General features: G+C 38.7%; 1 protein-coding gene across 1 annotated transcript in view; it reads right to left on the bottom strand.

The window, feature by feature from the left end:
* Positions 1-338: 338 nt before the first annotated feature.
* Positions 339-16,824, bottom strand: part of hs6st3b (heparan sulfate 6-O-sulfotransferase 3b) — a 71,008-nt gene continuing 54,522 nt past the window's right edge. The window contains exon 2 of the mRNA XM_038720589.1: positions 339-6,502. Within this exon, the coding sequence (XP_038576517.1) occupies positions 5,734-6,502 (769 nt within the window). The 3' untranslated portion in view covers positions 339-5,733. The remainder of the gene's footprint in view (positions 6,503-16,824) is intronic.

The following is a 16,824-nucleotide window of genomic DNA, read 5'->3' on the forward strand; positions in this document are numbered from 1 at the left end:
GAACATGTCTTTGGGAAGAGAAATGTTCTTGCAAAACACTTTATTTCAAGTGTTCTGCAAGAACATTTCTCTATATATTCATCTTTTTTATGTATTCCTAGAATATAAAAACATTAACACCATTAGATACCACTAGGTCTTTACTTTAAATTGTGTATATAGTGACTGATACAGTACATAAAACCTGTGCAATGAAATTAGTGCAAGTGCAATGTATATATGATGTGATAGATTCCAACCTCCTGAGCAGATGGAGATATGGATATGTAGTACAGTATGTGTGTACGTCTGTACTGACTATGAGAATATCAAAGCAACACTCATAACGTCATGGCCATTCAATGCATTTATTTCTGATATCTTAAGCAGAATTCACAATTTTTTTCAGGTCTGGCAAGAAAAATGGCAGATTAAATATACATGCCAAATGGCTGTTAGACTGTTTCATCACAAGACTTTTAACATGTACATAGAAATTCTTACACTAAGAAAGCTCTCTTCCATTATCACTGAGGTGTTGGTAACACTGGTATTTTCAATCAGGCAAAGCCATTCTTTAGCAACAGTTGAAATTATATAAATAAACAAATACATATAAATCAGCTTCTCAGAGATATGCGTTTTCATGGAGTGGCAGTACAAGTTCATTAAAATATTCTTATAAGCGGCATGTCACACTTTTCTGGGAATGGCAGTAAAATTTAGAGTGAAAATCCATGTTGGCTTTTTTCATCGTTTTATTTACACCGTAGTTTGAGAGTTTTCACTTTTCCAGTTTCAAAATTGGTGGGAAGTGTTTTAGGACATAATTTGGTGAAAACAAACGTTAAGAAGCCACATAAAAAATAAACCTAAATTTGAATAGTAAACTCCTGTCAGCAGTTGAATTGTCCCATATATTTTCTGTGTTCAAAAAGAGAATAAGCAGAAGACAAATAGTACAGATAAATCATAACACAGAGACTGTCAACTGTGACTAAGAAATAAACCCCGACCTCTGTAAAAGATTTGTTCATGAGGTGATGACATCTCAGCCTTTAAATGTGAGTTTTTTATGTATACATTGATCATGTCAAGGCAATGGCTTTATGACAAATTAATGTAATTGTTGGCATTGCTGGTACAGTACTTCAGCGCCATTCAATGTTGAAACATAATTCAGACTTCAAAATCTCCAAAATACTATGTTTTTTTAGGGATCCCCCCCCATACAAATGAGTGGAGGGAACGTTCAGAGTTAGAGTGGGTAACATCACACGCAGAGAGGGTTAAGCTGTTAAACTCTTCTTAAATATTCAACAAAACGTAGAATAATTTGCCCTCGCGTAATTATTTAAGCAAACAGATATACACATTTTGCACAATGAGCCTAAAAGTGCCATCCAACTGCCCAATTGACTACAATGTTAAGTGAGACCAGAAACTTCAGGAGTAAAACAGAAGAGGGGACTTTTTTCCACACATTTTTGACACTATACACATATTTTAAAGCAACATGTTCAGCAGAGTCCATTCTCTCTCACAATGTAAAAATCTAATGATGCCTTTTAACTAATAAATCAGAATATGATTGGGGCTTCTCAATCAACTAAATGAACTGTCTGATCCGAGAGTTACTCAGCAGTTACCATGACCACAGCAAATATTAATTGCAGGTGGCGGCAACCAGCTGATTGAGGTTTGCTAATTAGACCGGTTCTCAGATCTCTGTGGTGCCAAAGTAGCTTTATTATAAACATTTGAACATAATTATTTCAACTCCTTCTACTGCCTCTCTAGTAAGTGATCAGTCTGTAAACTATATCTCACAGCAGGCTGTAAGGCAGCACAAAAATTTAGTGGTAACAAAAATACACACACACACGCCACTCAACTCTTCTACACGGCAGCTAATTGCAGTGCTTACAGGGCTTAGACCTCAGCTGTTTTACCCTTATTCCAACTAAGACACTTGAATGACACCTCAACTTCTTCTCTGTTCACATACGCTCATTTAAGTCCTTACACTAAAACTCTCTTTTCAACACCTTTCATTGCTTACACAATATTTTGCACGCTTAATCCCTTTCACACTATTCCAACTCTTCATACTCCATACTGCTCCTTCATAAATAGTCAAACTGGCAATGAAGTTTAGCTCCCAGTTGTTCATCAAGCAATACAGCTCAGTGTCAACTTTTTAGCTGCCAGCAAACTTATATTTATATATATATATATGTGTGTGTGTGTGTGTGTATAAATTTGGGAATATTGCACATTAACAACACCAGAAGAAGCCTTTCATTAATAGCTATATGGCACTTCTACTAATCATGCGGTGCTCATGCCATCTGTCACTGGGGAACATTGTAATTCCTACAGCTTGTCACACAGTGCTGCAGCATGTTGTTTTTATTAAAAGAAATTTCCAGAATAAATGTCCTTTTGGCAATGACCATATAAAAAATCAAAAGTTGGTGAGATCACAGTGTCAGGCCACTGTCAATCAAATCCACTAGTGGAAGTTAATTAAGTAGATTTACTCACGTGCTGTACTTCAAGGTACAATGTGTAAGAATTGAGACTACTTTGCACCTATCGAATTCATAGGGGGCAGCAATCAGGTCATAACTGCTAACTGCCATTAGATAGTTAGCTCTGTTAGCCGTGCAGCTAACGGTCCAGAATAAGCACCAGAACCAGGCAAGCGAGCAACAGAAACGGGCTCAGCAGCCCTAAACTGATCACAGCCAGACCAGGACCGAACAGCGTCCAGACTGAGGCCAGTTTGACGACAGGGAATACAGTAACAAAGAGATTTACAGCGACTCCGACCAGGAGGGCAAAGACAGGGCGGGTTCAGGCAGGGACAGGAGAGACGTCAAGCAGCTAGCTGGATATCAGGAGATATCTCTGCAACACAATTAGACAAGACAACTTTGATATGACATTTCACATTCCGTTGATAATTTGAATATTTTAAACAAAAATTCTGGCCATATTGTACCCATTGTACCTTTAAGGAAAATTTTGAGGTGCTTATGCTTTTCTTGAGTATTTCTATTTTATGCTACTTTATAGTTTACTACTTTACTACTAGCCTACTTTAGTACATTTCAGGAGGATAAATTGTACTTTACACTCCACTAAATGTATTTGACAGGTATTGTTACTAGTTACATTGTTTTATTAATAGTACATGCTAAGTTTATGGCTTGTGATCACATCCTCAGAAATAGTGTTGGGTCTCCTTGTCATGTTTGTCTGTGGTTTTATTAAAATAATTATTTGAGGCTCGAATAGATAAAATATCCAATATTTCACAAAAACCAAAGATTAGAGAAAACTCCGAAATATGAAAATAGATTTTTTTTTCTTTTTTCCTATGCCATTAATTATCTCATAACCCACCACAATGATCCTGTGACCCTTTGGAGGGAGCATGACTCCTACATTTTAGGAAGTAGTTAAAACATCAGTATTAACAATCTAACAATTTTATTTTATTTTAACAATTTTATTTGTAAGGGACCATGTACAATATTAAACAACAATGTTACCATTTGATATATAATTATATATCAGTTATGGGGAACATATTAGTGTACGACAACTTTTACTTTAAGCCTTCAAATACATTTTGTTAACTATAAAGTATTTTAAATAGTTAGATTATTGTCCAATATGTCAAAATATAAGCAATATTTTCATGGTGAATGAAAAGTATGCAACTCTACCAACTACAGCGGTCAAATAAAAGTAGTGGAGTTTAAAGTTCCTGAAATGTATAAAGTGGAGACAAAAATTTATTGTAAAAGTTCCCCATACTGCTTCTTGAGTGAAAATGGCAAGTATAAATGACCCTTTATCAATCATTTGACATTCACATAACATTGTCACCATGCTATTTTCACTGCTGCACCATGAATGGCATAACTACATGAATTCTATTATAAATTATACACCGAATGATTCAATATTCAGAGCTGTAACTCCACTTGAAACACTTAAACGAGTGTTTTCAATGTGCTACACACTTAGTCTTTGTTCTTTTTCATCAATCTATGCACTATATAAGTGCATCCATACAGACAATGGCACCTGTACAACTCCTAACAGCTCAAACAACTGAACTGGTATTCATTCAACACATTCACTGGATCAGCTGGATGAATCACTCAAAAAAGACAAGACAAAACACAGGTGATTCTTTAAAATGAAACAAAAGTGTGCCGTTTGAGGTATTTTACAAGTAACTGCAATCAGAAGAAACATGAGAAATAGCAGCAGCCATACCACTTCAGTATTGACATTTAGTGAACATTTAATTTGATATGCAGGGATGGTGAGTGAATATGAGATAAGAGGCATAAAAAGCATCAATGAAGCCTATTTAACCATATAAAGACAAGCCCTCTTTCATCTTAGTGTGTTTGCCGCGCTGGGACTGGAAGCTATTGGGCAGAAAAAATGACATGTTTTTATTTCTCGACTATCTGCTTTGAGGCTGGTCTTTGTAGGGTGGCACTCTGCTGGCGTTAGAGCCCTCTCGCCGCCCACGGTGCAGTAGCCGTCAGCTCTACAAACATGTAAAAGCAGCCAGTGTGACGGGGAGGGGCATGGGAACTGAATGCTGATCATCTCATTCACAGTCGAGCCACACACCATGCCACGCTGACACATTTCATCACCTGAACTATTTACCAACTTTTTTCTCTCTGCAGGCCACTACTTCAAAAAGGAGTTACTCACAAAATCTGCTTTTCTCATCACAGAGTACTCGTTCGCAGTTCTCATGTAAAAACACAATATTCTACCAAAAGTATGGGGACATCCATCCATCCATCCATCCATCCATCGTCAACCGCTCATCCTATGTGCAGGGTCGCGGGGGGCTGGAGCCAATCCCAGCTTACATTGGGCGAAATATGGGGACAGACTGAAGTTATTTTGATCAGCAGGATGCCTTCTGTGTGACTGTGTGATTGGCTTTGTGTGTATGGTATTTTATCTTTGGAAGACGTGTTGAAGTCTACAAGGTTTTGCACTTGAAAAATTGATATATACTGGACTGTAACCAAAATATAAGCATTAGATATAGCCTTTAATTTGGTTTAAAACATAGGTACTGCATGCATACAACATGGTCTTTAAAAAAAAATACAATAAATACATTGTGTTTTTTGTTACCTTTGGCTCACAGTATATACTACTGTTATTATTACTGTATATCTTTTGGATATTGCTCTCCCCAATTGTCAGTATATTTGTGGACGTGTGACATGCAACCATTAGTACTTCTACAACTACATCTTTCAAATGGAATATGTTTTCTAGTTGCAACAAGGACCACGACATTCATCAGTTTTGCTGTGAATGTCAAAATTAAAAGCAATACAGTCTATGGTCGCTTCTTTTGATTGTTTTTTTTTTCTTTCACCTCAGTTTACTATCTTATTCAACACAACAAAATTGAATGACAAAAAATATATATAAAGAGCATTTAAAGATTTAAGACACCAAAGGGCACTCCAAGGCAGAGCTGCTGTGAGACTCACAGACTTGGCAGTTTTCATAAAGGAACAGCAAAGCACTTGGATCACACTGAAGCTGAGAAACAGACAGATGCAGGAGACAGATCAATGGTGAGACAAAAAGAGAGAGACATAGGATGCGCAAGAGAGCGAGTCAAAGGAAATGTTTGAACTAGTCTGTGAGGAATCTCTCTTGCTCCTCTCTCTTGAAACCAAAACCTCACCAACGGGCCACTTGGCTTGTGTAGTCCTCAGTGGTGGTGGGGAAGTCACCGTCAGTCCCTTTCTCCAACCCCTCTCCTCTTCTCCCAACTCTATTTCCGCCCCCTCTGTGTTTGGGCGGCCACGGCCTGCCCTGCTCTTTTTGCTCCCTCAGCCAGCGCCTCTCCTCACGTCTCTTCAAGCGCACCTCCTGGTGCTCCCTCTGGCGGGTGAACTGGAAACGCTGGAGGAACAGGTCCTTCGCATACTCGTACAACTGCATGTCCAAGAAGTTAAGCTCCTCGATGCGTCTGCGCACGGGCTCGCTCAGGTCCACGTTGGCGGCTCGTGTGCTATTGATTTGCGTGAAAGCGGAGATAAAGCGCAGGCTGAACGTCCGCTCAAACATGTATTGCGTCTTGCGTTGAAACTCAGTCAGGCCGAAGAAAGCCATGTTCTTCAGGTTGGTCATGGCGCTGCTCAAAAGGATGTGGTTACGCTGGCTCTCGTTCATAGAGGACAGGTTGTAGCAGCCCACCAGGTTCAGGTCAGCCAGCATGCGGACCTGCCGGTTGTTGGCCAGGTTGGACGGGCAGTTCATGAACTCTGTCAGGGTGACACCAGACCAGTCATCCCCGCTGTAGCAGGTGGGCAGCTCGTCCTGGGTGGGCGAGCGTCCATCACACATATGGAGGGCGGTCTTCCATGTGGCTCCGCGCTGGACGTGCTTCCACTCACTCAGGTAGCGGGAGACTGGGTCACGCAGCATGGTGATGTAGTAGAAGTTCCTGCAGCCAAAACAAACACAGTTAGAGAGCTGTGAGCACATCATCATCATCACAGAGGGCTGCCCTGCATTGTGCTGACAGATGGTGACTTTTGTCTGTGTATGACACTTCAAGGTTGAATGCTAATTGGCAAACTGAAAGTCTCACTAATGAGATAATTACAGAGTTTCTATATATTGACCTTGAAAATCGAAACCTTGCATCAGAGTAATGGTTTTACAAAATTGAGCTAGAACTGGTTACATTCCACAGATTTCTCACACCTGCCAGCATGGAGAATAATTGGGAATCTAGCCATAATGGTAATCCGTGGACATACAGAATGTGAGAAAAAGTGACCCAACTAAATCCCAAACATGTCACTCTTACAGAATAATGAGGTTTCAGTTTTTGTGTCTCTTTGTTGCACTTCTAACTGGGTGTCCCACCCATCATTTGTCACCTAATCACAGCAGCGCATTTAACATGTGAAAACACATTCAGCTGACATTTTGGTGGTGAAAAACTGGCAAATGAGCGCTATTCTTTTAACACAAACCACTGCCTCTCCCCTAGAGAGTGAATATGTCCTCAATCATTGCAAAAGGGCAGTCACTGAACATGGAAGGCAAACACAGATTCATCAGTTTTCTGCAGTATAAAAGTGAGATTCAAAGAGTCTTTGGTTGAGGAAGCAAAACTGCCAGTCACCACCCTTAAATGAATAGCAAAAAAAACCTTTCAAATATAACTGAACAGGTAGCCTACAAATCGCATCTAACTGTGTAGTTGATTTTTGCCCAAAAACACTGGAGTTTACATCTGTCCTTCATGCCAAGGTTGGAGACCCCCAAGGACAAAGACTCTCCTGAACCTCAGATATGTCAAGTGCAATCTGATGGAAAACAAAGATTGGACAGGTGTTGGCCAGGTAAACCTCTCCTAAGGTGATGTCCTGTGAGTGCCATGTTAATATTTAATGATGCGACCCCCTCCCTCGAGAACGGGCTGGGCAGATAAAGTGGAGTGTGGTGCTGAGATTTCACACTGACTCCAAAGCTGCTCTCAGTTCTTTCAACACAACGAACATCCACACAGTCTCAACCATGAGAGGAAATAAAAGAGCTCCACAGTCTCCTGTGCTTATGCGTTCTCGTCCTTCAGGGTTAGACTATATGTGGACCCTAGGCTGAAAAAAAATCAGAAATTGTATACACACTGGAATATTTTGGCCTACCTTTATTCAGGTTGTTTTTTAGGGAAAATATGCAGTTTGTTTGGATTTTTGTATTTGTTTTTTAAAAGCTGCTTGTTCCATTCTTTATCCTTACCAGTCATGTTATATCAGCTCTAACACAGAGATTACATCACAGGCATTATCTGAGACTGAATCTGCGTCACTATCTGCCTATGATGAGGATGGTCTGCTCTAGAGCTGAAACACTTGTTCAGTTAATCGATTAGTTGACTTAATTACCAACACTAGTTGATAATGTATTAATAATTGCATTAATTTAAAAAAAAAAAACTCCAAAGACTATCTCGCTCTATATATCCAATATGAGGATCAAAAACTATAGTCAGCAGATTAATTGATAATAAAAAACAATTGTTAGAGACAGTCACATTTGTCAAATCTGTCTTTCCTCCCAGCAGAAATCATGCTGTATGAAAACTTGGAGTAAATTGCAAAGATCGAACCTGCTCTGAAACCAACCAGTGAAACAGGGGGTAGTTTGTTTATGAGGTGTAAAGTGATACTATAGATGTTGAGGTGGGTAGGATATAGAAACTTTATTTGTATTCTTGCAAACCAGGTTCAATTCCAAACGAGTGAGCTTGTAGGCCACTGTGCATTACGGTTTTATTTTTGGTTTAACCGTGATCAACCTATCAACATCCTGCAAACTTCTTCTGGTTGCCTAACCCAAAACACTGAGACACTGAGAGAATTAGTATCTGCCTGTGCATAGCATAGATATGTAAGATATCACACAAATATGGTTTGAGATGAGTGCACAATATATTCAGGTGTGTTTAAATGTGCAAATAGCAACTTTATCTGACTGAACAAACCGCGAGACAGCCAAAAATATGTCTTGAGTTTCTCTGGGGAAGATTTTTCCTAACAGTGACATAGGAGCACTACCGCTGACAATGTTACCCAATATGAGCCTTGGTGGCAGCAGCTGCATCCTGGCATTTGCTCCTGGAGTTGGCTGGCTGCAGATACAACCTCATTAGGCTGTCTCTGGGACATAAACACATGCAGCAAGTGTTGTTTGAGTGCACTCGACAGCCCAAAGGTCAGTTGTGTGCACCATCAGTATCAAAATGCATCAGGATCAACGGGTCTGCAGAGCTGTCTCGAGGAGGCTTTCCCTGAGTGATACAGATGGCTGTTGAGAGGGGAGGGGGTTAGCTAACCGGCTTCTCTTACCCCCAGCCTGTGTTATCATCAGTACCACCCCTGCAGTCATTTCACCCTCACTACCAAAAGCACTGTGAAAGTTAACATTGCGCTGCTGCTTTCTAGTAAATGGTTGTTATTATAAAAGCAAGGACATTTTAATAATGTACTGTCTCATATTGCAAAGCTGTGACAGAGCCACATCCTCAGATGTGTTCATTAACAACACTGATAACACATTGGTTTATATTTATCATGTGCATCAGTGGTGCTGTGATTTAAATAGACTGTGTTTCACCTGTCTAGTAGACCTGTGAGTAATCAACTTGTGTATCGGAGATCTGTGCATAAAGGATAAAGACCCAAAAACTTTGCAGTGCGGGAGGAGTTCAGTGAACAGCCACTGTGTTTTGGATTTGTTTTAACACTGAATACTGAGGGGAGAAAATTTGCTTTATTTTAGCTTTTGGCATTTGACGACTGGTCATTAAAAATATTGGGGACGACAGTTTTCCACAATTCATATTTGAAAGGAACATGACCCCCCCTGCAGAGAAGAACCCAGTTGAACTCTAGTTAATCATGGATCAATAATGGATAGGAGGCATAATGTAACTCATTCCGCCCAAGAATACTCTTCTCTAAAGCAGCAGCAGCAGCAGCAGCAGCAGCAGCAGCAGCCTGACTTCACTGGAGCACAAACTAAATAGGGGCCATTAAGCAGAGATGGAAGAGGAATTCAAAAGTATGGATAAAAATGGAAACTAAAGCAAAAAATGATGAAGGGAACAGAGGACGGAGCTGCTGCAAATAGGAAAACTGAAGCTTAGTGTGACTTAAATAGATGTAATTAATGGATATGGAAAGAGCTGGATAAATACAACATACAGTACATTAAAGTTATGTGTGACTGATACATTTGAAACACAATTACAGCAAAAACAGCTGAGAAAGAAATTTGATATTTGTTTAAACTACCATCTAACAAATTATCTAAGGGCTTCATTGGGCATGGAAAAACAAGACATACTCTCTGTCCCAAATCCATACGGAATACTAACTTCCAAGTGTTCACACTGGAAAATTTTGCATTTCCTGTTAGTATTAAACTTTTTATTAGTGGATTTTTCAAAAGCTATGGCATTACTAGTTTTTTTGTAGTGCTATTTTATTAGGTATAGTAGCCCAATAGTAATACCATGTATCGTATAGTGTAGTATATTATATTATATAGTATTTTGTAGTTGTTATTAAACACACACTATAGTATATTATATTCCTATAGTAATACTATATTGTATATACACAATAGTACAATTATATCTTAACTATAAGATCACTATAGGCAAATCTATGCTATTTATATAGTGATTTTCTATTGTGCATTCCAAAAAGATATAGTTACTACAGTAATCCTGACTATTTTTGAGGTATTTCTATAGGAATTCATTATAGTAATACTACAGTGTTTTTGTCCTGGACTGGTAAAGACAGTCTCCCCTACACAGGGACACTGGCAGTCAACAACAGGAACTAATGCATGAGAACTGAAGTGGATAAAGAGGGAGAGACAGCGCCTGTACAAGAGAGAGATGTGACCCACGACCAGTCCATCATAGTTCATAATAATGCAGCGCAGTGAGGATACAGATGTTTCACAGAGGAGACAACGTATAACAAGGATCTATCTATATATCTGTCTGTCTGTCCGTTACTGTTAACAGAGAGTCCAGTCTGCAGTGGAGTTCAGACACTTCACTCATACCACAGAGCTGTAGAGTAACATTAGACTTCATAATCAAAAACGTTTTTTATATCACGTCCACACTTCTGTCCATAATCGCATGCTCCCTCTCTCTCTCGCCCGTATGAGCTGTTTCTGTCTCTCTCCCTCTCTATTTGATTATTAATTGATGTTTTTTTTAATTCCTGGTTTTAGGGGTGCTGAGGGGGTTTGTAGCACCCCTTCTTCCTGTGTCCATGTCTCTACACATTGAGTGAAATAAGTAGGCCTAAAAGTGGGTGAATTATTCAATTCTTGCATGTCAGTCAGGGCCCTTTGGAGGGTGGGCAATTTCAACTCAAAATGAGTGAAACCTAGTTAAGGTTTGCTATATTTATTTCCTTTATACTAACTGCAGAAACACTACACTATAAAGATTTATATACCGTATATACTGTATACATATGAAGTATGGAATTGGGACACAGCTGAAGAGTCAATAGCCATGCTAGCTGCTTCCTGAGGCTTTAGGCACAGCTGCTAATGTCAGCATGCTAAAATGAATGACTGTGCTAACATGCAGATGTTTAGCAGGTATAATGTTTACCATGTTCACCATTTTAGTTCCACGTGTCAGTACGCTAAAATTAGCTAATTAGGATTAAACACAAAGTAGGTCTACAGATAACAAGAATGTCAGTCTTCATCCAGAATTAAAGGATTGGATACATTTTTTTAAATTTAACCTGATGATGACACTGGAGGAAAAGTTCTTCATTCATTCTGAAGGGGGAAATGAATGTGTTACCAAATTTCATGGAAATTCATCAAAAAGTTGTTGAGATATTGTCCTAAAGAATTTTAATATCAACCTCATGGTGACTAGAGGAAAAGTCTGGTGATCACCAAAATCATAATGATTCATCTTCTGGGGACTATGAAATATTTTATGACAATCAATTCAACAGTCGTTGTTTATTTCAGTCTGAGCCAAAGTGGTGGACAGACAGACCAAGCAATAGACCGACATTTCCATCCTTTTTAGCCATGCTGCCTGCATGGCTAAAAAACAGTTCCCTGTGAATATTGTCACTAAAACAGCCCCTGAACGTGTGCAACACAAAGTAACAGTTTTATCTTCAGCAAATGCCAGTGCCACAGACAACTGGATATTAATTTGCCTGTAATTAGCCTCAATGACACGATTTTAGCCCACTTGATTGCAGGCTGCTAAAAGGAACGCTGCACTTTCAGCCTGAGCGCATGGTGTTTGGGAGTGCATGAAATGACTTCACTCGTCAAAACATATATGTGTGGGAGTTGGATATTGTTGCAGGTGCTTGAGGGTGGGCTAGACACTTGGGAAAAGCAAAACAATATGCTATCTCTGTGAGCTGGGCAGAAAGTTGTTCAGAGCAAAGGCTAACACAGTGAGCAGTAAATAAGTAAAGACAGACCATGTCCCAGTACAACAGTGGGACTAACTGATGTTGTTGGGATGTAGTATGGTACACGATGTGTGTGTGGCGTCCGAGTTTGAAGCAGCTGCTTCTGTATTGTGTGAAACCTCTACTTGTTTACAGTCTGCTGACTTCTCTGATTTATCCTCACAATGTTACATCTTTGATCTCTCTCCATTACTCCTCTGCAGTCCAAGAGCATTAAGAAGAACATTTTTTTAACATCCTTTTACTGTCATTCTCTGGGAATAGTTGCCTTTATAAAGTGGAACAGTCACAGTCAAGAGAAACCGTGTATGACAGTAACATCACAGTTACATGGTAAACAACTAGAGTCATATTTTGAATCATATCTTACTGTAGATTCATGTGTGTCTATTCAAACAAAGCTGCAAAGACTATTAAATAGTGTTTCACATTTAATGTCTATTATGTCTATTAAATTTTTTTATTATTTCAAATTCTTACTGCTCCCTACAGTATACTCTGTGTTGTTTATTTTCCCATTGGCATTTTGAGTTTCTCAGCATTGTCATTCCTTTCTTTTCTTTCATTTCAAAATAGTTTTTTTTGCCATGTTTCCCTCTAGGTGATAGAGAGAGAGAAGGGCATAAGAAGCTGAATTCAAACTAGGGACTTCACAGTAAACTTGTGTGGTACTAACCCACCGTGACGCCCCTGGATTGTACTATTAATTCAACTCACAATCATTAAAGGCAGTGAAAACAAATTTTCAGCCACAGAAGGAGGAGTTTAGGGTATTTAACATGACTGCTGTTTTGTCTGTGTTTGGCCCACCTGTTTGAAGTGGGAAGAGGTGCTAGGTGATACATTTGTGCGGCAATCAGTGGCTGCAACGTATTTCTACTGGGCAACTGTGCTCGTCAAAATTACGTTCTCAAAAAGTGCTTATTTGTTCCACTGACAGGCTCAGACTGTTATGCGAGGTGTCTGACAACATCATGGAGAGGATCCTTATGAGTAACACCCAGTGACACCTTCTGTTTTTAACAAGAAACAGAAGTCGCTCAAGGCGAGTTGGTTCTGGAAGAAGATGGTAGAAACGAGGGAAAGGAGTATGTTGCGTACGTAGAGGACCTGCTAGCATTTCCACCACTACAGCTGGGTCGCGGCTGCTGGCTAAAGCCATCTACTGCACAGATTCCAAAACGTTTTGTACCTAATAGTGATTTTGACACCGAAATATGTGAAAATAGGGCCCAGGTGAAAAAAATACCAAAATAATCCTTTACGTCCACATATATGTTTGATAAATGTACAAACTGATCCAACCACTAGCCTCAGTGTCAAATGAAAATCAAATCACCTTTATGGATACAACACGGCAAAACAAGGTATAAACAGAGCAAAATAACCCGTACTCTCAACAGAAAATTGGCTAACATGAACACAATATCAGGATAAATAAATGAGGTGAAATAAAGTGGCAATTCAGTGTAATTATCAGGTTAGTTTTGAGTGTTACAACTTCATTTAAAAGCCTAGTCCCAATTAGACGCCTGTTCCTTTTACTGGACCAGTGTGGCTGCACGTTTTGACAAATAAACGCAGGTATCAATTAGATGCCTCGTCTGGTTTTTAAAGAAAATTTCTGGAAGAATAAAATCTCTCAAAGCCCACTTGATTGAGCTAGTCATTTTATGGAAACAATGAGCACCAAATAATTATTCATTCAGATTTGCTGGCATAGAAAAGGAATTAAAGGCCTATACAGATGCCTCTCCCAAATATAAGCAGCCCTGGCAATTAATTGAAGTTTTACAGTATGTCAAAAATAAATAAAACAAAACGACTGTAACTGTTATTATTGGCCTTTGTTGTTATGTATGTTTCTAGGAGCAAAGAGTACAGTAACCCATGAGAATGAGGTATTCCTATAATTTTGCACCTCACTTGACTCCTGCCCTTTTCTCCACTCTGCTTCTCCTCCATGTCCTACATTAACATTAGACATTAGTGTTCCCTACGGATCCATAACCTTTTCTTAAAGGTTGTCACATTAATCACGCTGCTGATTTCACTCGTCAATCTCCCTCTGTATCTCTTGTGTTTATCTCTCGCCATGCTGTGCGTCGTCTCTCTTCACTGCCCTCCACTTGAAGCACTGCATATAAACAACCCCCCACTCTCCTCCTCCCCTCTTTTGTTTTTTATGGACTTTTCCAAGAGACTCCTCATTCAGGTAAATCACAGTAATGATAAATGTTTATGGGAGAGGACGGCAACATGGTGATGTCTGATTCTCATTTCAACAAACAATTTCAGGCTGGTATAGTTTTGTATTTTAAGATCTGAAATCAAAGAGTGGAACATAAAAAATGTTGCAAGCTGCTCCTGAGGAAATCAGTTTTTTAATAAAAACCATGGTGACCAGGGACCATGGAGTGTATTACAAAACTGAGTGCATAGAGACTGTTTATTTAACTATCTGTCTCCCAGAAAATTACATTTATGTACAACTTATTTGCAGAAGTTTGAAGGTTTTATGACCATTTCTATTAACATAATGAGGAAATGTTGTTGACAACATATTTCATTTATTTTTGCCAAAATATCCAATCTTCAAATATAATATCTGCTCTTAGTGAGTACAGCATTATTGAACTTGTGTAATGTTTTATTTATGGTTTAGCCATTCACAGCACTTGGTTAAGGTTAGGAAAAGATTGTAGTCTGGTTTAATACAGTGGACTGAATCATGAAACAAAATGTTTATTAACATTTAAGCAAAGCCACACTTTCCTGACTTTAACCAAAGTGCTTTTGGTGCCTAAACTAAACCACAAATGAGACTCAGGATCTGAACTTCGGACTTTGGTATCACAACCCCATGATTTCATATACTTTCTATCCACCCCGACCACCAGAAATACCATAGTGTAAAAATACTCAAGTAAAAGTCCTGAGTTCAAAAAGTTACTTAAGTTAAAGTACATAAGTATTATGAGCAAAATGTACTCTTTTCACAGTGTTATATTATTATAGAATATTGTGTTTTTATCACTAACAAAGTGTCTGTGAAGGTTCTCAGTCGTTCAGGTCATAGTTATCCAAAGAAGGTTTAAGGCGTTGCTGAACAGATGAGCGGGTCTACACTAACACTTATCTCCCACTTACGTGTCCTTTCATCACTTCCCAGGAAACTGAACAAGCATTCTTGGCCTCAGGTGAAGATACCAACATTGGTCGTTCAGACTCGGCCACGGGTGGTTCTAACCACCATAACTAAAATGCCTTTCAAAATGTTGCATGCCTACGTCTGATGTGTATTTCAAGATTTAATATACCCATGGTACAACAAGTTATTCCATAACGAAAAGCAAGACCAGTCAGACTAAATAAAACAATCAGATTATATCTTTGAGAGGGGAAGTTTCAATTTATACCTCCTGAAAAAGAAATAATAACCTTTAATGTAAATGTGTTACTGCACTGTTATGCTGCAATCCTTTACTCTATCTTATTTATTAATTTTTATCTTCTAATGTGGTGCAAAAGACTAATGATCCTACTTAGCTGCTTCCTCATCCGGGGTTTAATAAACTGGATAAAACAAAAATTTGTCTGTCTTGTGTTAAGTTATAGTCAGGGTCTTGTAAGAATTATTTTACAAAAAATACAACATACTGTACAATATATCCCAAAGAACAGCTTGTTCAACTTAAGACTCTGATATAGACAAGAGGCTATTGTGGTCCATTAAACAACACAGTCTATATGTAATGTATTAACTGATTCTGTAATTATAAATCAAGAAACTTGGCACATTTACTTCCTCCTCTCATTTGATAAAGATTAAATATTAAATAGTGCAAAACAGTCAGGATTTCAAAATCTAATTTATTTTGAAGTTATCTGGTTTCATATGAGTTTTTTCTCCCCTTCTCGATTATTTCCTATCACTTCCTTTTTTAAATACTCGGCATGTAGGGGGTAAATTAAGTGCAAACCCTACACACCATGATGATTATTGTAGCAAATATGGCATGACTTAGGTAAAAGCAAATGAAAGACCCCAGTAATTACAACAAGTTTATTGACCTTTGTTTCTGTACAGTGACAGAAGTGCCCTGGTCTCACTGAAATTACTTGTAGAAAAGAAAGGAAAACACTGGAATAGATTAACGTTTCCAATCTACTTAGCTAATTTAGTGTGAAAAAGAAAGAGCTGTTGATGATTTCTCATGTTGACAAAGAAAACGCGTGCAAGTTCATTCTTGGCCTTGGAAATATTAGACTGACAAAATAATCAAGCTTACTAGCTTTTTCTGGAGCTTCCATCTCTTTCATCTCAGTCTTCAACAGGAGAGTTTGCTCGGTTGTCACAGCTGCAACTTAGTTGTGATCCTCCTACATAAAGCCACCTTTTGTCATGTGAAATACGTTCCGCACGTAGGTCATGTGATGGAAAGTGAGCTGTATCCATGACAACTGAACAAACTCCATTTGCCAGTAATTGGCCCTTGATGTGAGATTATTTAGTGCAATAACAGATCTGCTTGCCCAGATCACCATAATTAGCCATTTAGCAAAAGGTGAGAACATTTTGTTGCTATCAGAAAAATAGATGCAGCTATAGGTAGATGTAGCTGTCAAACCACAGAAAGTGTAAAGAGTACAGAGGTGAACTGGGGATATGTGCTCTTATAAAATATATTGCCAGTGTGAAATAACTGATACGCTCTGCTGTAACTGTCACGATCTGTGTCTGAAGATGTTTCAGATATTT

Source organism: Micropterus salmoides, unplaced genomic scaffold (genome assembly GCF_014851395.1).
Source record: "Micropterus salmoides isolate LMB-PRFRI ecotype aquatic unplaced genomic scaffold, ASM1485139v1 Ms_hic_scaffold_15, whole genome shotgun sequence".
NCBI classification, from domain to species: Eukaryota; Metazoa; Chordata; class Actinopteri; order Centrarchiformes; family Centrarchidae; genus Micropterus; species Micropterus salmoides.